This window comes from Acipenser ruthenus, chromosome 28 (genome assembly GCF_902713425.1).
Source record: "Acipenser ruthenus chromosome 28, fAciRut3.2 maternal haplotype, whole genome shotgun sequence".
NCBI lineage: Eukaryota > Metazoa > Chordata > Actinopteri > Acipenseriformes > Acipenseridae > Acipenser > Acipenser ruthenus.
This window is the reverse complement of record NC_081216.1, coordinates 20,478,397-20,499,478: the sequence shown is the minus strand read 5'-3', so window position 1 is coordinate 20,499,478 and position 21,082 is coordinate 20,478,397. Positions and strand designations below refer to the sequence as shown.

Sequence of the window (21,082 nt, the reverse complement as noted above, 5' to 3'; positions counted from 1 at the left end):
CTCCAATAGTGTAATCCAGCATTAACACAATACATGAGTAGTAAAGCTGGGATTTTAAATTGTGTTTTTAGCATTAATTACTGAATGCAAAAAAAATATGTTCTTTGAGTCTATGAAAAGTTTGGATTTGTGTTTTGTGTTGATCCATTTAAACAAACAGCCAATGAAGATACACTTAAGAAAAGTATTGTTTATTTAAGTAAACAAAAATACTATACAGCAATAATACAGGCAGTCATGAACATGGCAATGTTTTGTTATTAGACTTGTGTTACTAGTATCATGTTGCACTAAGAAATGAATGTTATCAGTAAACATCCTGTTTATAGTAATTTATTGTAGTCATTCCTGTGTGCATAATATCTATCTCTGAAAAAGAATTCAACAGTAGTGAGCATTAACCATTTCAAACTAAACCATACTTTTTACCTGTAACAGTTTTATCCAAAGAATACATTGTGCAATAATGCCCATTTGAACAGAAGCACTGCATACACTGCACAATATATTACGTTTAGTGTGTTTTGTACCAGGACTTATTAAGCAGTATAACAACAACATTGAACATGTGAACACAAGCCTGTAAAATGATTATGTAAATGTAAATGATTTAATAGTGAATGGTCATTCATAATCCAGAGCTAATTTTGAATGTGTGATGTCTGCAGTTTCCCCTCTTTGCAGGTTCACTTTGTCCCCTCATCTTGCTAAGCTCTGCATTTATTCTCTATCAAAGGTGACATTCAGATTTGTGTAAAACAGAAGGTCTCCATAGCCAAGCATTTTCTTTAAGCTTTTGCTAAGTTTCATTAGAGGACATGCATATTGGGCATTTTCTAGAATAAGCAGATTAGTTTATTCCCTCTTCAGTCCATGCAGTAAATTGACCCATAAAGTAAAAAAAAAATAGAATCCTTCACAAATGTGAATAATAATTGAAACCTTTTTGATATTCTATCAAATTTGTTTTCAAGTTTAACGTGACCTTATTAGCTAATTATAGTTGTGTATAAGTCAACAGTATTATCTTCAAAGCTCCTGTCAATTGTGTTGTGCAGTTACTCGATTTCTTCAGCAATGACATCTGATTTCGTAACATCCACCAAGAAACTTAGCTCATTGCACAGGGTTTCATATCGGTAGGCCATGCGGATCTGGGCAACATTTGTCCTTCGAATGTCATTCCCTTCAGGGCCGTCCTTCAAGTAGTTATGTCCTAAGAAATGTTGCTTTTCCTGTAAAAGTGAAAAATAAGTCATACTTCATTTGTAGTGGCAAACAGAAAGAAGAACCATTTTTCTTAAGGATTCAATGCTTTTATGTGCTCAGAGAGTTTTCTACTCTTCCATTCTGCAATTATCGTATACAGCATTAAGTAAATAAAAAAGTGTACTGTTTACTAGGTGTTTTTTTTGTTGTGTTTTTTTTTTTTACTGACCAATGGAATGTAACCATGAAGCATTCTGCTTTGCATTAAAAAAAATTATTTTTATGTATTTTTATTCATTTATTTATTTTTTTACAGTTTTTACCTGGTGAGCCAGTCCACTCTGCACAACACTGTTTCTTGCAATTTCACAAACATCACAGGTACTGAGCTTCCACAGCTGAGCTGCGATAGCATATTCTTCCATCAGTGCTTCCTACATTACAGAAACAGGTTGTTAGCTGTACAGTGTATTATAGTACATGTCTGTGGCTCGTTGTTACTGTAGGTTTTTACCCATGTCTTTCACTTTGTATGGGCACAGGATAGCCTAATAGTGAGACAGACATTGAACCCCCACCCAGTAATGCAGTAGGTGATTCATTCTTACCTTAGTGTAATGGAACTGCATGGGGTCATCAGTGGAAAGGGATACACACAGTCCTTTGTGTAGGAATTCACGCAGCGGGTTCTTGGAATACTCCAGAAAGAGGCTGTTGTTGCTCAGTGGTGACATGGCGATGGGAATTTGAGCAAGATAGTACAGGTACTGGAGGACTGGACTCTGAATAAATACAATGCAATCAAATGGTACTCAAGCAGTCTTTAGGAGAAGATGATATTAATATGTAACCTGGGGTGCTATCCCAAAATAACCTGTTGACAGATATTCATATTCAGCACTGGATGGTGTTATACAAGTACAGTACATTGTCAAGTAATTGGGGGGCATGAGCAGTCTGGTTTACTGATTTAAAAAAAAAAACATGCACATTTTATTAGGTCAAGGTAGTTAGCTGAGGTCTGGTTAATGGACTCCCAGATGCTCAAGTTGTTTATATATGTATGTACATTATTTGTATATAGACATTGTTAAGTTCCAACTTTCATTAGTCTTTTACAGAATAAGCAGGCAGGGTACCTTCTTGAGGTTGAGTCCATGGGAGATGTTGTCCGCTGTAAGGAAGGCTGAGACAAGGTGAGTGATGGAGCCAGCTTCCCCACAGTGAGGGCGGAACAAGAAGGTGCTCAGTCCTCGCTCCCTTTAAAAAAGTGTGCCAGTCAGTCATTGGAAGTGACCCAGTAAAACAACACATCACAGACTTGTACTGTTGGATTGTGGCAATTTAAGTGCGGTAAAGCCAAGAGTATTCTACAGTATTTGTAAAGGAATAAATTGTAACAGAACAAACTGAAATATGAATAGAAGTGGTAGGCCTGAAATGTGATTTACATAATTTAATAATCCACTAAACTGTTAAGTGATTGGACAGTCAGTATTGCAAGATGCATTATAGCTGAAGAGCAACTGCTACTGGAAGAATGTGCATAAAATGTAAGACTTCATATTCTATAGATTTACAAATCCTATAGATTTTTTATATACCTTATATTTGTGGTTTACTACATTCGAGCGACTCCCCCCGCTTGAGTATCCGCATCTGCAAGTAATTCTATAGGCATATTTACAATGCTGTTGAAAAGAGGAAGCCTGTATTGACATCTCCACTATCTTATTAATCTTCTTCAATGCAAATTAAATGGCTCTGTGGCTTAAATCAATGCCTACCAGCTGCATTTAAGTTGTTCTGCATTCAAATTCAGTGGTGCCAGACGCACAGCTGCAGGACTAATGACTTACTTGCGCAGGTTGTTGAGCACCATGATGTTTGCGTACATGTAAAACAGATAGTAGCTGTAGGGTGGGTTCTGGTCTGTGACCCACTCCTCTGGTTTGGGGCTCTTGTAGGAAAACATATGGTCACTGTGCTTGGACTCATCATCCACACTGTCAAAACCGGTCACCTGTACACCAACAACACAGAGGCAGGGTTTGAATTGTAAAGTGTGCAACAAGAAATCATTTTAAGCTTTGCCTTGGCACCGTATGTTAACATATGCTGTCAGAAATCACTGCTAGGTCCCAGTCTGAGGTAGTCTATAAATATATGTAAAAATAAAGTATACATTAGTTCCTTCTTCAGCTCAACAAAAATAAATTAGGACTGAAAGGGTCAGCCATACACATGCAGTGTAGAGGGTGTTTTCAAAAGAACTAAAGCAACAAGCGTGTATAATCAATACTCACGTATTTCAAGAAAAGATGTAGCTCCTTGTTTTTCTGTGGATTAACTGTGACCTCAAACAGAGGAAGGAAGATATTCTCCAGCATTTTAGCAAAGCTTGGCACAATTTTCTTTGATTTAAAAATGTCACTGAAAGGAAATAGAAAATATGTATGTTTTTCATAAATTACATGCCAGTCACAGTAACTTCATCCAGTGGTCAGTGGGAAAAAAACAATGAAGAATTTAACTTCTGGTAGTATTTATGCATTTGGAATATACATCCATCCAAATGCAACATATATCCAAAAACACCCACAACTGGAAAAAAACCTTCATAAATGATAAACACTGCAAACAAATGTAATATTCACCATGCATATAGTAAACACAATTGTATGTGCACATACTCAAAATCTGATTTGCATGAGACGCTGTTGACATACCACAGAATAATTAAGGATTACAAGCAAAAACTATATAATTGTCCAATAATACGGGCCTTAGTATGAACATAGCATGAATCATAGATGTCTCTGGAGAATCCAAAGAATAATAGTAATACATTGATCCCTTTGGAATGCAAAAATTAATGAAACCTTGGGTGTGTTTACAGGTCGTTGCACTTACTAGATCCGGGGGACTTGGATGATCCAGCGCACGTTTGGTGAGTATACTTTGTGCTTGATGAACCATTTGGCCAGATTATTCCATTCACTAGGGGATCTCCCATAGATGGACAGACGAGGCTCTGCATGCTGGTACTTGCTCTCCTCCAAACCATGAGACACTTCCTAATACAAGTAACATGCCAACCCAATTACAACTTCATGTCATTGATACAGGTCACTGATTTTAAATTCATATTTAATACAATCTTCAGAGACAAAGCTACACAACCTATATAGATTTGAGACCGTTTTACAGCATTGAAGGATCACCCTGAATGGATAAACCACCTGTCTGTAGTTAACCAGGGATTACCACTTAAAGATTTATTAGCGGGGTACCGAAAAATGTTGCGTTATGCGTCCCCACGTGTTGCTACAACTGTTTAAGTAATGTATCTGTATTTTTTTCATTGTTAACATCCTGACTACTTTTTCACTTATAACTTTAAAGTCTGTTTCATAGCTCTTTTCAAAGTGTCCGCTCTAGTGCACTGGGCTTTGAGATCTGTCCTCTAAATCAGTGGTGTGCAAACCTTTTATATGTCTCCCCCTTTTCTTAGCATACATTTTGTTGCCCCACCCTGACACACATATTAAAACATTATAACTTAACTTTATATTTTATATTGGTTTTTTTTTTCCAGATTTAACAAAAAGTCCAGATTTAGCTAAATACATAAATGGTAACAAAACATTCTTAAGTTTTGAAATGTGTACTTTCAGATAAAATGTTGAACACACGTATCACAAATTCAACATTTAAAATCAGTCCATACATTTTTTTTTCGCTTGGCTTAGCTGACACGTTATATCTGTGTTTCTAACAAATAAATCTGTGAATTTAAATATTTTTTTTACACTTGGCAAGTCAACATTTAGCTAACATTTCCAACAAATAAATCTGCATGTAACTTAAATCTTTTTTTTACACTTGGTGTTTACCTAACAGATAAATCTGAAAAACATTATCGTTCAGCAATTAAACAGTTGCAGCAACACATGGGGACGTGGAACGCTATATTTTTCAGAACCCCGCTACTTACTGTTTAAAGTGCTAAATGGTTTATACTGGCAGGGTGTGGTTGATCAAATTAACCCCTGAAATGGTTTAATAGTGTGAAAGTATTTAGTGGATTTGGGACATAATACAGTTATACACATTTTAAAACGCAGGAATGGAATCGCCTTCTAAAAACTTTAAATGAAACTATCTGCCGACTAAAATTACTTTCAATTACATTTAAGCAAACTGAGAAATGATTATTCTAGTTTGCATAATCTCTTTGGAGGGGCAGTTATTTTTGCTGTCTCTCTGGTTCATTCCCAGACAGCAGGAGGGTGCATGTACAAAAATTGTTAAAAATATTTAAAAATATATTTTAATACCTTGACAAGACGTGCAAAATATTCCCCATCCATGTAGTTATCTGTTTTCAAGTACAGGTCCCTGAGTTCACTAGCACCCACTGGGTTGTATTTGGAATTGAATTTATCAAATCGATGAAATGTTTGTCTCCCCTGCAAAAGAAGACGGTCATGTTAAACAGAAGTGTATCTGTACCATCATTGAAGTACAGTCATTAAAGTAAAATGGTTTCAGTTCAGATCTGGTTATAACAGATGTTTCCCACAATCATGATACGTTTATCATTGCTGATTGGTTACAGCATTCTCCCATACTGTAGTTCAGCAAATCTAGTTTACAGTGTCCTACATTGTGTAGGTCTATAGTTTTAGCTGTGCCATATAAAGTACTCTTACTGCATGTACATCCAACGAGTCCACTGTCAGATCGTAGGGGTCCATGTGAAGGCTGTCAAACACCTGCTTCAAGGTCATCTTCTTTCCTGCCTTCTCTTGGACAATCCTGTCCGCTTCCTCCTTGTAGGTGGTCTGAATAAACTTCAGCAAGTGCTTCTGATTCATGCAAGCAGCAGCGTGGATGTGGGTATCCACCTGAAGATTAAACGAGGATGGCTGTTATTATAAAAAGCTGAGGGATGTGCTGGCGAAGACAGCTGAACTTTTATTTACACATTGATTTTGCATCACTAGCAGTGCTCAAAGATTCTAAATAAATTCCGTCCTGGAATTGTGTACCTTCCGAACATTGTAGAAGTCCCTATGGGGAACACTCTTCAGTTCTTTCAGCTCTGCCATTTCGTTCAGCATTTCATGCAAATAGAACTTTGATCCCAGGAAGTTGAGTCGGCGATGGCAGTATGTCTTCCTGGTAAGAAAAAACAAAACAAAAAACAATGAACTTGGACTAGAAATAAAATGGGAGATCCGTTACTATTATTTGGAGTGTCCTAAAACTGAAGATGCATTCCACCTTGGGGGTCTTTGACATTCATTGGCACTGTGATCTATAAAGCAAATGAAAGCAACTGCAATTACAGCATTTTACACAAGAATTGTGTTACGTATTAGTGTGCTTTTAGGGTTTGGTTCTCTGTAAAGCTAATGGAGCCAACACAGCACCAGACATAATAATACATATAAAAAAAAGATACACATATATTAAAGTGCATTGTTCCATATATGGACCATTTATTTCATTTATTTGAAAAAAGTCACAGTAATAAAATAAGAATTGGTTTATTGTTTTCAGTGGCGGACACTTACGTAGGCCCATCGGCAAGCAATGCAAGAATGTGACTGAGGTCTATGGCAAAGGTTTCCAGGTCTGGGTAAGGCAGGCTCCTGGGCTCATTGCTCTTCATCATTTTTTCATTGTCATACACATAGATGATGCCATCGTTCATCTTCAGCTGGTAATTCAGGTTCTCCGGGGCGTCCATGTTGTAAGGATCCACCCCATCTCTTGGGCAATGATGAAACTCTGGGGAACGTGCCAAACATTAGTTAGCCCATCTTTTTTTTGCAATTGAAAACCACTGTTAACGACGCTGTGCTAAATTCCGTTCAGCTAATTCATATTACCTGGGAGCACCTCATCTTCTACATTCCACTTCTCATTTTCAGCATCACGCAGAAACTGGGCTGTAGTTCTGGGGAAGCGATGGTATGCCAGTTTTGCATACTTCTCCCGAAGGAATAAAGCTTTCAGAAGTTTTTTGGCAGCTACCTCGTAGTCCTCCACTGTGATCTATGAAAGGAGGAAGTATTACTCATGTCCATGTACATTGCATGTTTTTTTTTTTGTTTTTTTTTAGAATACAATGGCTCAAACTGATATACAGAATGATCAGGTTCCCTCAGGGAGGCTGGGCTGAGTAATCCTACTGTTTGCCTTCACCTTTTGCACATCAATACTGTTTAACTGCTCATACTCTAACTGCAGTATCCAAGACTTCCACTTCCAATCCCTGATGTTCTTTAGCTAATTTTCCAACCTATAATCAAGTTACAATATTAGCAAAAGAGAACTGATGCAACTATTTATCTCCCGTATAACGGATCTTAACAGAGTCGAAAATGTAAAACTATTTAACAAAGAGGAACTGTTTCTTTTGAGTTCTGAATATAATTGTCTGTAACACTCCTCATGTGATCTAAAATCCAGGAATCACAAAATGAAAACTGTGTAAATATGGAGAAGATAAAACCATCAATTGTGGTTTATAGGACTTCATGAGAAAGGAATTCAGGTCACGGAAAAACAAAAACAGTACGATGTCACTGGGGAAAAAAATCTTCTGAGTGTATGAACAACTAAATTAAAAATATAACTTATAATATCATTAACTAATCATACTAACAGGCATCAAAGTGTGCTAACTGGGTCACAAACTAACACTTCAAATAACACTTCTAATCAAAACACATTAAAAAAACAATTCTGAAAGAGCTATGACCACCAGAGAGGCACCAAGATCTGCTGATATATTACTACCAGTGTTTCGAGATATTTATAAAGATTATGACAGCTGCTCCACAAGCTGTTTTGAATATGTATCCGCTGGTGCAAGTGGCTGAATGTGTTACGAAATGTAACAAAACAAGGCAGGATTCTGTTACCCCAGCACAGTAATCTCCACTGATGGTGACCCTCTGAAACTCGGGAACGCTGTCCGTCATGGAGGTCACGGAGGAAGCAGAGGGAGACAGGAGGGGGGAGATGATTGACATAGCCCAGTCCTGGTTAACTGGGATCTGGAGGGACATGGAATGGGAGCGAATCATCTTGAAACTCTTCTTCCTAAAAAAAGACAACCCCACAATGTCAATCTTCATCAGCGTGTTCAAAAACTGGTCAGCTAAGCCAATAACACAGCATTCACTGCAATGGTCTACTTTACTTAAATGGAAATGAATATATTCAACAGACAAATGTGACAAAAAAATATATTGAAAAAGCTTACAGAATGTCAACAGGTTTACATTTGAAATTTAAACAGGGCAAACCTTGAATCAGGAAACTACTATATGTTCAAGATGCCTAGAATGAATACCTTGCTGATTATTTTTTATTTTCTGGTTATGGCAGTGTATCTAATAGTGATGTGCAAAATATTATAGACCCACTGAGTTAAAGGAAAGGTGACCAACAATACCTGGCACAAAGTCATTTAGGACTTCTTTGTCAGATGGTCCTCATTCTTGTCATGATGCCTTCTCTAATTTTCACCTCAATGTTTGCCCCAGGGTCTGCAACACTTGAAGTACATGTAGTCTGTGTAGTTTAAGCTGAGGGTATTGAGATTCCAGAGACACACAATCACGCTCACCTCTTGGCTGTCTCCTCTGAGTGCTGCTCAGCTAGCTCCTTCTGCAGCTGCCTCTCCTTGGCCTCTATCTGCCCAATGGGACAGTCTTCAGCCACGTTGAATATGGCCAGGCCATCCGTAGTGTCCTCCTCTCGCAGGGCTGAGGCGTACACCCTTTCAGCCATCAGACGCACCTGCTCGTCCACCTCGCTGAGCGAGACCTTTGGAAATTGCCTGGGCATCTCTGCAATGGAACGACATGGATACAGCACCTTTCATCCAAATCTAAACACAGGACAGTACACCTCTGTTCCTCTCTAGAATTATAAACCAGTTATAAAACTGGGAATTTAAAATACTGTGAAGTACAACAGGTGGGGCAGTTTTACTGGCCTGAAGCTTGTACAGGAGGCAGATGTTGATTTATCACAGTTAGATTTCACAGTGTATCTTTGAGGACACGTATGCTGTAAAATGTCAAGAAAATGCAATACCCAGAAAATCATAAAAACGCCATATCTTTGAACAGGAACCCGTTGTGTGATTTAAGTTTGTCCTTACAACTGCCTCTACTGTATCCACTATGGCAGGCTGAGAGGAACCTAGAATACATCTGGGCAATGATGAGTTCTAGCTTCACATGTGTTGACACCCTGTAGATGCTAAATTGCACCTTAGTGATAAACATTTATTCAAAATCAGCAATCAGTGAAATTATTGAGGTTGCCAGTTCTTTTGGGCACCACTGTACATTGAATTGTATCCATGTATATGCTGTATATATAGTCAATAGTTACTCAAGCTTACGTCTTTGAAAATAAAAATCATAACAGTTCAGCAATAAGTTAAGAATGATTGAACTTTATAATGATGCAACATTTATGGCTACACCTGAATACTTCCACAAGCTTTATCTATTTCTCTATGAACATTTTGAATCCCACGTTTTTCTAGCCTTAAATGTTATACTATGTTTTTATTGTAAGGAATGATCCTGTTTTATGACAGTGGAAAAGTTCAGTTTTCTTTCTTCTTTAAAAGGACATAAAACAAGTTCATAAAAGTGGCTGGTTTCTCGTTTCAAAACATGTTTCCCCAGACTTCATCTAGCAAAAGTCAACTCCCAAAATACCCTGCCTGATTGCATAAGCAGGAAGGAGGCTGTCCCTGTTAAGATCAACATGCTTCAGCCAATCTGACTAGAAGGCATCATAGAATCGTTAAAAGAAGTTCACTAAGTTCAAGCCTGTATCTCTGTAATAATCTTGAGATCCTCTAAAAGGCCTCAGAAGCAGTTTGTGCGAGTGCCAGCATACCATGCTATTAACAACACAGAAAAAAAGAAATGTTAGGTACAGGAAATCTGCCATCACTTAGGAAGTCAAATCCCATTTTCTTAACGTCCTCAGGGTTTAAACTGGAATTGACCCACGTTCCACCAAGACAGAAGTAAACCAATGAAAACAGCCCGGGCTGATTGTCATCAAGTGCAAATTCGCACTTGGATCCATAAGATGATTTTGTTTAAATCTCTTGTTATGAAGTAAAACAAATACCTGTGTCAAGCCCAGTCATTTTGATCCCATACAGCCACACACATACAGTATGTTTTGCTGCATTGATATATATAGCACTTTGTGAAAGCAACGTCCTCATGCTTGCACTGTATGTTGCCACCCATATGCTCTGGCTGACACACTTGATGTGGTCACACACTGTCTACACCAGTCTGACAGTCATATTTGTGTAAACATATCGTCAGATTCACACACTGAACATAAGAACATGAGAACATAAGAGCATAAGAAAGTTTACAAACAAGAGGAGGCCATTTGGCCCATCTTCCTCGTTTGGTTGTTAGTAGCTTATTGATCCCAGAATCTCATCATGCAGCTTCTTGAAGGATCCCAGGGTGTCAGCTTCAACAACATTACTGGGGAATTGGTTCCAGATCCTCACAATTCTCTGTAAAAAAAGTGCCTCCTATTTTCTGTTCTGAAATCCCCTTTATCTAATCTCCCTGTTTCTTTTTTCAGGTCAAAAACATCCCTTGGGTCAACATTGTCAATACGTTTTAGAATTTTGAATGCTTGAATCAGATTGCCACATAGTCTTCTTTGTTCAAGACTGAATAGATTAAATTCGTTAAGCCTGTCTGCATATGACATGCCTTTTAAACCCAGAATAATTCTGGTCGCTCTTCTTTGCACTCTTTCTAGAGTAGCAATATCCTTTTTGTAGCGAGGTGACCAGAAATGAACACGATATTCTAGATGAGGTCTTACTAATGCATTGAAAAGTTTTAACATTACTTCCCTTGATTTAAATTCAACACTTTTCACTATATATCCAAGCATCTTGGCCTTTTTTATAGCTTCCCCACATTGTCTAGATGAAGACATTTCTGAGGCAACATAAACTCCTAGGTCTTTTTCATAGGTTCCTTCTTCAATTTCAGTATCTCCTATATGATATTTATAATGCATATTTTTATTGCCTGCGTGCAGTACCTTACACTTTTCTCTATTAAATGTAATTTTCCATGTGTCTGCCCAGTTTTGAATGCTGTCATTTTGAATGACTTTTGCTGCTGCAACGGTGTTTGCCACTCCTCCTATTTTTGTGTCGTCTGCAAATTTAACAAGTTTGCTTACTATAACAGAGTCTAAGTCTTTAATGTAGATTAGGAATAGCAGAGGACCTAATACTGATCCCTGTGGTACTCCACTGGTTACCTAGCTCCATTTTGAGGTTTCTCCTCTAATCAGTACTTTCTGTTTTCTACATGTTAACCACTCCCTAATCCATGTGCTTGCATTTACTTTGTCAAACGCTTTATCAAAAGGTACAATTAAATGTTAATTGAAGATCCTTAGGAACATCTTGCCTTAACCAATTTAATAACAGATAATTATTGTACACCTGTATGTACTATTCTTGTCGATGTGGAATGCTTTGTCACATAACTAACATTCTCAAGGCCAGTCACACCCTAGCTATTAACACAACAGAGTACTGTATGTACTCTACTTCTACAATTAAGTCATTTGAATCTAGCCATTAAGCCACTTAGAAGTTCATGCCCAGAATATAATTAGTTTCTAGTAACACACGTTTGGTAGTACCTGTCTTGTGACCCCACCTAAAGCCAGTGCTGCACTGTCACTTGTAAACAATACAGGCAGACATGAGGCATAGATGGCAGCAACCATCATAGGAAGTCACTGCAATCTGTCTATTTTTCTAATCAAAAACCATTCCATGTAGCTAATATTATAATACAATATTTTCCATTACTGGGTGCTACCTCCGGGATCAGTTTCCCAGATATTTCAACATTGATCCCAAGTGATGAAAATAGAGGTGCAGCACCATAATAATAGATTGTAGATCAAATTTCCATTCTTTGTTATTTATTCTTTTTAAAGAACAAAGTTAAAAACAGCAACGTTTCAGCCAGACAGCCTGATGAAGGCTGTTATTATTATGGTGCTATTTTCATCAATTGTAATCAGAAGCCATTGGCATGTTACCATAGCAATGTTGTTAGTGTGTTACAAACACCTGTCCAATACCTCTGTATTCATCGTTGCTCTTGTGATTTAAAGCCTGCTCCCACTGTGGGTCCAGCTGATAATATTGGGCAAGCTGACAGGTTATTGTAGTTTTGAGTACACTGTGCTCTGCTCTATTTATGGGAGGGTCAGGTCAGTTAAGTGTCAACAGTGTGGGTCGGCTGTTAATCTTGGTCTTTTTCAATGCATCACAAGGTAAACTTGGAGTACTATTAATACTTAAACACGTGACAAAATTGACTGAAAAGAATAGCAAAATCACAGTTCAGTAGGATCTGCCAATAGCAGCTGCTCTGAATATGAATATATATATATATATATATATATATATATATATATATATATATATATATATATATATATATATATATTAGTATAGAATTTACATGCATATATATTATCTGTACAAAGACTAAGGTGATCCTTTGGACTGTCACTAAAGCTGGATATTTCAAGCTATTATTATTATTATTTATTTCTTAGCAGACACCCTTTTCCAGGGCAACTTACAATTGTTACAAGATATCACATTATTTTTACATACAATTACCGATTTATACAGTTGGGTTTAATTTTTTTTACTGGAGCAATCTAGGTAAAGTACCTTGCTCAAGGGTACAGCAGCAGTGTCCCCCACCTGGGATTGAACCCACGACCCTCCAGTCAGGAGTCCAGAGCCCTAACCAGTACTCCACACTGCTGCCCTATTAAGCTATAGTTAATAAGGTTGCATGTTCTTTTAAGTGATTGTAAATCAAATGATTAACTTTGTTGTTTTAATTTAAAAAGGTACAGTAACGCCTTCCATTTTTCCCTTTTGTCTCAATACCATTATTTAAATATCTCCACTTTTTTTATATTGGTGTAACCACAGAGGTATTATTGAACTAAATCCTCAAGTGACAGCCTTCTGTTTTGCTTTTAACAGGACATCTCAAACTGATCCTATTATGATGCGATTTTAATTTGGTAAGAAATGGAAGTTGAGTGTGATGAGAAATCATTATTTAATAGATATACGATGTCTAAATGGTGGTCTAAAACCACATTGATTAGATAATGGCTTACCATTAATAATAACTCCTCCCCTGGCTTTAAGAAAGCATTTTCTTATACTTTTCAAACAATGCAGGTTCATCCAGAGGGTCCTCATAATCCCATAACAAGTGCAAGGTTAGAGTGAAATACATTCTGAAACTTCTACAGGAGGTGTACAATTGTTTTGCTTACGATTGTAAGTCTCCCTGGATAAGGGCGTCTGCTAAGAAATAAATAATAATAATAATAATAATAATAAGGTGTGTTGTAGATTGGTGCAAAACCACACACGTTAGGCAGATGAGGTGTAACGTGATGATCTAATGTTTCTGGGCTGCTTAAAGGAAGAAAGTGAATGAGTGTATGAGAGGCTAGGTAGTTATTGTGTTCACCTGGTATAGTGTGACAGACAGACGGACACAATCGATGTAAAAGGGTCCCTTTTTTTTAATGATGAAAATGCAAATGCCAAATCGCATTGGATTCCCATATACAAACAAAATGTATGCTCTAGTTGCCATATGGATATACTCTTTGTCATCTTTTTATTTTATTTTTTTAAATATTGCCAGCTTGACTATTTGCTTTTTTCCTTTTTCGATTACCAGTTCAGAAAATATTCATCCCAATATGTCAGAGGACGATATAAAATGTTATAGTGTATGTTCATATTAAAGTTGTATGTTCATACTGAAAAACTGTTCTCTTATTTGTAAATTACAGCTGTTACACCGATAAACATAACTCGCAGCATTTCCTTACCTCCTGCAGTCAGTAGTGCCTTCTCTGTTTGAACTTCACTCATGATAATATACCGCTGCGTTATAAATCAGCACCAGCGCTGTACAGTGGGCATCAGATCCTGACAAACTGACAAACTCAAGCTGTTGAGCCTGGAGCTCTCTTTTCTTGAGTCTCTGTTTTTAGAAACATGCAGCATCATTATTGAGACAGAGGTCCTAAGCCATGTTCAATGTCACCACCACTTGTAAACAAACAGCAGCCAGCTGCAACCCCCACAAACTTTCAGGGGACCTTAAAAGCTGTAAACTCACAAAGCACAACCAAAGAACAGATTTCTGAGAGATTATGATCCTAGAACCTTGATCCCTTATAAGCTGTTGGCAACTACAGAGTCATATTAAGGTATCTGACAATGGTGATGCATTATAAATTATTCTTATTACAATTCTAGAAGAAAGCCACACATGTTGTTTTCTAGCAACTGCCTATTGATTTCCAAAAGAGATCAAGTAGCAAATCTGTCATGGTGCCTAGATGAAGGTCTCTCACATTGACCTTGGCTTATGCTAATACAAACAGCATAATGTTACAGCAGTTGGAGCTCAAAATAAACGATCAGTGTTATGCTATTTTCATGTCTATAAGCCATGTCTTACATCACATCATTTTTTTTTTTATTGGCGTTTAAACTAATATTTGCCTCCAACCTGTAAAGGAGAAACCAGCTCGGTAACTTGAAACCCTAAACTTGCAGGTGGTAACAACTTGTTTTTCCTCACTTCCTCAACCACACCCAATTATGAGTTATGCCGTACAGCCCTTACATGTAATGATGTCCCAGCATTTTGCAGCTGCTACAATATAAAGCAAGCACAATGTATCCAAACCAGAAAGAATGGTTACCTTATTATCTGTCCCCTTTGGAACAAGTTGAAATGGTTAAATCCTGTCTTCAGTCTTCTTGTTTGAAAGGAAAGGCAGCACTGCAGGTGTACCTCAGCCCTATTCTGCCCGTGGCTATGTTGGAACAGTGTATAAAGGTTACTGTTTCTGGTTTCAGCTTTAGTAAAGCCACGCCCAATATCCAAGGTAATAGTTCAACCTGCAGGAAAACTTTGTTCTTCTATAAACGGCAGCCTCTAACTCTGAGTAGCCAGACAATGCTAACAATTAAGGGAGCACTTAGAATGGAAATACCTATGGTGCTGAGGTCAGTCCAATGATTAGCCCAGAGATGTTTCATCGTGCTCAAAATAAATAAAGCAAGATGTCTTCATTCTTTTACTGATGCAGAGTTTAAAAATAAGTGTGCTGTCATATCCGGAAGGCTTTTTTTTTTTTTAATAATTGATTCAGCCAGTGGAGCTGCACGAACTGCTAGATCATATAACTGAGTGCTTTCAGAGCTCCTGTAATGGGTATCATTACACTGAATAATGGTGGAAAATACCAGCCCTAATGCAATTCAACTAACACTGATTTACTGTTGATAAAGGAAAAAAAATGATGCGAGAATGGAATTAGATAAACAGTACTGTGCAATATTAAAAAAAGTAAAATGTGGTTAATCTAAAAAAAATAAAATAACAGGCGATTTGCAGGCTGTTAATCACAATTAGAGAAAAAAACTACAGATTATTGCAGTTTAATCCTTGATTTAAAGCAAAATGCCTAGACATGAAAGATGCTACTGTATCTAAGTCCAGTTTTTTGTAATGCTATTATGTGCCTTGCTTCGCCCTACTAGTTAAGAGTATACAGTAGTGTAGGAAAAAATGTTAAAGCATAGGCATTCTTGCGAGATACAGTAATATCTGAGAGCCTTGCCTAATCCCTGTGTGTATAACAGGATGTGTTTCTCTTCTCCAGCTCATTCCAGTTCTTTCCAGCCCGTTCCAGCTGTTAGTTTAATGTGTATGTAGAGACATTCTGGAGGTCAAGTTGAAATGCTCTTCCCCCAAACTGTTCCTCTTAAATATAAGCACATGTGTGTTTTAAAAACAGGTTTAAGCAGATAACAGTGGAGTGTCGTCTTCTTGGCAGGGAGTGTTCTTGACTCCATGATTTAGACTGTAAATAAAACACATCTTTCAACACCACACTCCCTTTTCAAAGCACAGTAATGCTCAGAGAAGTATGATAAGAATGGTGAAACAATATGGCAAATTTTTTATAAAGGCAGTAAATTCAAAGGCAAATTTAAAGGCAAAAAAGCAGCAGATGAATTAAATACATGGAGTTTGGATTCTGGGCACAACTCCAAATAGAAACAGATTGTAAGTACCATATTTGGATTTAAGAGTTGAAAGCAGCAAAAATTCAATAAGAACTTCAGACCTGTATGGGATCCCTTCAGCCCTCTATGTGTAGTTAGAATATGTGCCTTGGCCAAGAAGTTATTGGTAGTGACCTTAAGTGTACTGGAGAGTAAAATGCTTTTCTTAGCAATACCTCCTGCCTGGGTGTACTTTTTTTTGTCAAGGCTTTAAAATGAAATGTAACCCTTAACTACTTCAGTACTGCTACCGATAGGCTGTGATTGTAATAGGAGTGAACAAGTTGTGGTCCTTCTCATCCGTTAAAGGAATGGCCACGTGGTCATACAGTCAGGGGAGCGCAGGTTCGCGCCCTGGCTGTGCGAAGTTGGTGGTCTTTGCTGGGGGTGGGGTCAAATTAGCCTTGGTGCTCCCACGAGCTAGGGAGGCAAAACCGGAAGGGACTGTTTCTCTTGATCATACTATAGTGGACCCTACTGGCCAGGCACCTAGTGAGCTCAGACGGGCACCTCTAGGGCTGGTGGCTTTGTCCGTCAAAGGTTGCTGACATCTGCGCTCAAGTTCCTGGGTGTAAAACAGGAAAGTCGCTTGGTCATGGGCTTGGAGGACACCCACTGAACCTTCAGTTCTTCTGAGCTGTGGAATTGCTGTGGTGAGGGAACATAACTGGGCATTCTAAACTGGGAAGAAAATTGCATTTACTGTACAGTGCATAGATTCATACCGTTTCCATATGAAAAAGATTGCTGTTTCGGAAGTTTCTCCAAATTCCTTAACTTTTTCTTCTGCATCTTCTGATCCTGATTCATCTCTCTGCGATACAAAAGTGAAAACAAATTACACTTGATACTCTCAAAGTAACCTGCTAGCTAGTAAGGTTCACTAGTTTCACGCAACCACATACTGGTCTCGAGCCAGCAGCTTTTAAACCTTAAAGTATTCAGCATAAAGCTTAGAGTATTTGTCTTGACCCCTAGGGTTCCTAACTCAAGAGTGTCTTCCTTCCTTCCTTCCTTCTGTTATGGTACACGCCTGTGTGTATTTTCAGTGTATCGCGAGACTCCTAGTACATCACCCAAGTGTAATCCAAAACTTGTTGTTGTACTGTTGTTAAAATCTGCCTCGCATCTCCACACTGCAGAATGTAAATGCATTAAATCTACATCACACAATAATGCAGCTGTTCCTTCAGTAAACTGTTGCTTTTATGAAGAGTTCAGAATTTATATTCAAAGTAGCTTGGTCAGGAGAGAATTGTACTGTAGCACACCAATGGGAGATGCATGGTAAATATAGGTGTGGTAAGCTACAATAAAGCACTGTGGATTTTACAATGTCCGCATACAACGAAAAGGGCAGAATACACTGCCAACAACACCTGGCTCTCATTGCTATGCTAGCCCTGCCCTGCTTGTCTTTAGAGAAGTGATGAGTCAGAAGCACAACTGAAGGTTGCATTATCAGCTTTAAAGGGAATATCTGCTTCTTGAGATTGTACAGTATATCTTACTAACCCCCTACAGTATTGCCATAGATCAGTTCTTCATTCTTCAGAAATGTCTAGATCCTTGCATTTTTTTCAATTATTTTTTTCAATCTGTTATTCCGGAACCCTGCTCATAAATGAACTGATAGAATCATCAAAGAGGAGCATCGAACTGAGAAACACGACATGACAGTAAATAGCAGAATCAGGTTTTATCCATGAAAATGAGAGAAGCTCGGTGAGGCAGTAACAGCCATGGGTAAATGTAAATCAATATTTTACCATACAAGGCAGTCCTAGTTTGACAGTTTGGCACCATCACGCTGTCAATTAAATCTATAGAAGGTGCTGAGAGTGCTGGTCGCAGAGAACTGAAGTGTGACAGGAAAAAGAAACCGCAACACAAATATCTTCCTTCTGTGCACTAATTACCCCGACATGTACACACTTTCTTTCTGTTAAATACAAATGATCCCCCCAACAACGTAGCAATGAGTTTTCAATAGAAAAACAAGTGGGGGAAAAAATACTATTTTTTCAGTTGTTTCGCTTTTAGATCAGTTCCCTAAATAGATCACCAGATATTCAGACTGTCTGCAGCTGTAGCAACACAGAACGTACAGTTAATTTATGAGCAAAAAGACCATATAGCTGAGTGTGATTTAGTTTTTTTTTAAATGAGAAAGTAACAGATAGGAAAATGGTAAGATAACCGATGGATGCTTCTATTTCAAACTGGTTTTAATGTGAAAACTGGTGCAATGCATTGATAAGCAGTATTACTCTATTATTTTCAATACTCTTGACTAATGTAAGTCAGGTTTTGGTGCATTGAAGTATTTTGCTGTTATACAAAAATAAATGCTTTAAGCCAGCTGCATCCCAACAACAATTAATTGGTTAAGCATAAAAATGGCTCCTTGTCCTTCAAAACAAAAAGAAAAATCTGTTGTTTTTTTCAACAAAAATGAATAAGGAAGTAGGGCTGTTACAGGATGCACCAAGCAAACTGAAAAAAACAAATTGCTGTACAGATATGATCTATTGTAATAGTTGCTATTAGTCATCTGTCTAATATGATTGCTATTTGTACTGTAGCATAGCATTAATAATTATAATGCACTTACCTGCTAGCCGTCTCTCAACACTATGCTTCCTTTTGTCAGAGCGTAACAGGAAATGTTGTCTGGGGGAGGCAGTGGCTGAAAACCCCTTGCATTTTATGCTCAAGTTGTGGTCATGACTGATAAACGCTATCAGTATGTGCAAGAGAGGAGCATTAACTATTTGTACCCAAGGTGCTGCAATGTATTTTTTATTTTTTATTTTTTTTTATCAAGAATCTTGTTTTACATGTAAGATTAGAAGATTGTTAGCCTATCTAGTTTATTTGTAAATGTCTCAATTGTATCGAATTTCCTAACAAAAAAAATAATTATAATAATTAGAAAATATTCTATTATTTTCTCGAACGCTGAAAGGTAGAAAATGAGTACTCAAAGTAATAAACTATTGATTATTGACCTTCTCCAGACAAGACCAGTCATGCTTAGAATGGAACATTCTTAAGTTTGGGTAAAATGGGGTGACTTTTGACATTAACTTGTGATTGCCTTTCCATATTTTAACCAATAACAAAGAAGTATTTTCAGAACATAGCGTGGAGTGTGTAAGAAAGGATGTAGGGAACCTGGCAGGGCTTGAGTTATGCTCTATTTTCTGTAGTTCCATGCTGGGTCAGAAGGGGCGCTATCCCACGACTGCCACCATATAGGTAACGTGAATGGTGTTCAAGGCTAGCCAGTGGCAGAAATAACAACCCAGCTACAGAGACTGTAGTTCAGCGCTTTCTGCACAATTTTAACAAACACAAAACAAACAAAACACAGGAACAAAATAACAGTTTGAACAAAAACACACACACAGCACAAGCACAGCTATCCCTGTGTGCTACACTTACTCACTTTTTACTCACAGCACACTCCTCTCCTCTCCGCCCCGCCCCTCTCCTCTCCGCCCCGCCCCTCTCCTCTCTGCCCCGCCCCTTTCCGCTCCGCTCTTCTCCTAACTCTCCTAACACAACCCACATAAAACATTAATTTCTCTGTTCTTTTGTAGGGCGAGACCAGGGGTAATTAACAGCCACTCATTCCATTACCACCTGGCCACATTCCACACTGTTCCAATCACACCTCAATCCATCAATTAAACACAATTTCCATCACCAGGCACATGATAACCGTTGTTTCCTTGTGAAGAGTAGTTGTGTATTTGTCTCAGAATGGAGTTTTGCGTGTAATACTGCTGCCCCCTTATGGTTATACAGTGCTAGGACTGTTTTCTCATCTGAGCTGTGAAAGCACTGAAGCATCTCCTTGTAGAAAATCCCAGATACCACGATGCTATTTGATCCCGTCTTTTCACTTTTCACTTTTCATGTGGGCCATTAGTCCAGTCTTTATTGTATTAATAGTTTGCAATTGGTTTTATGAGATGAACAACAAAGCCTTTAAAATTAATTATAAAAGATGTTACCAAAATAAATCACAATACTTAGCTTAAGTTGGTTTGTTGTATAATATAAGTACATGCAGAATAATTACTGTCATTTAATATCGTTATATTAAATCTATGGAGGGTGAGCATGTAAAACCTTTTTGTCAAATTAATTTGAAGCTGCAATTTTTGTATTCGTCAGTTTCGATTCAGTTTTAGATCAATGCTGACAGTTTGCAGAATTCTAATTTCTAACATTGAACTCAAGGATTTGAGATTCCACAGGCTTGAAGAATTATTTATTTATTTTTTTTCTTTTTTTTAAATTTAGTCGTTGCCAATTAGTTTTTATTATTTTCTCCCCAATTTGAAATGCCCAATTATTTTTAGGCTCAGCTCACCGCTACCACCCCTGCGCTGACTCGGGAGGGGCGAAGATGAACACACGCTGTCCTCCGAAGCGTGTGCCATCAGCGGCCTGCTTCTTTACACTCTGCAGACTCACCGTGCAGCCGCCTTAGAGCTACAGCGTCGGAGGACAACGCAGCTCTGGGCAGTTTACAGGCAAGCCCGCAGGCGCCCGGCTAGACTACAGGGGTCGCTAGTGCGCGGTGAGCCGTGGACACCCTGG

At 38.1% G+C, this 21,082-nt stretch overlaps 1 protein-coding gene across 4 annotated transcripts; it reads right to left on the bottom strand.

Annotated features, from left to right (window-relative positions):
* Positions 1-175: 175 nt before the first annotated feature.
* LOC117434952 (AMP deaminase 3-like) lies at positions 176-19,189 on the bottom strand. 4 transcript variants are annotated; one of them, XM_034057694.3, is made up of 16 exons: positions 19,083-19,189; positions 17,194-17,282; positions 8,858-9,080; positions 8,148-8,328; positions 7,110-7,275; positions 6,792-7,008; positions 6,264-6,393; positions 5,925-6,119; positions 5,550-5,681; positions 4,123-4,286; positions 3,516-3,642; positions 3,069-3,232; positions 2,349-2,469; positions 1,818-1,991; positions 1,533-1,643; positions 176-1,235 (listed from the first exon to the last, which is right to left on the bottom strand). In XM_034057694.3, exons 2-16 carry the CDS (start codon positions 17,276-17,278, stop codon positions 1,059-1,061), a joined length of 2,367 nt encoding a protein of 788 aa, XP_033913585.1. In that variant the 5' UTR covers positions 17,279-17,282; positions 19,083-19,189; the 3' UTR covers positions 176-1,058. The 4 variants fall into 4 exon arrangements, with proteins under 4 accessions (XP_033913585.1, XP_033913588.1, XP_033913587.1 ...); XM_034057697.3 differs by lacking the exons at positions 17,194-17,282; positions 19,083-19,189 and adding an exon at positions 15,097-16,323; XM_034057696.3 differs by lacking the exons at positions 17,194-17,282; positions 19,083-19,189 and adding an exon at positions 14,212-15,021.
* Between the last annotated feature and the right edge of the window lie 1,893 nt (positions 19,190-21,082).

What these genes read in the sequence shown, in the direction of transcription:
- LOC117434952 (XM_034057694.3), bottom strand. Translation starts at nt 17,278, where the DNA reads ATGAATCAGGATCAGAAGATGCAGAAGAAAAAGTTAAGGAATTTGGAG. An exon ending in AGAAGATGAGGTGCTCCCAG is followed by an intron (nt 7,009 to 7,109) that starts GTAATATGAATT and finishes CACGTTCCCCAG; the next exon opens with AGTTTCATCATTGCCCAAGA. An exon ending in GTGCTCAACAACCTGCGCAA is followed by an intron (nt 2,470 to 3,068) that starts GTAAGTCATTAG and finishes ACTTTTTTAAAG; the next exon opens with GGAGCGAGGACTGAGCACCT.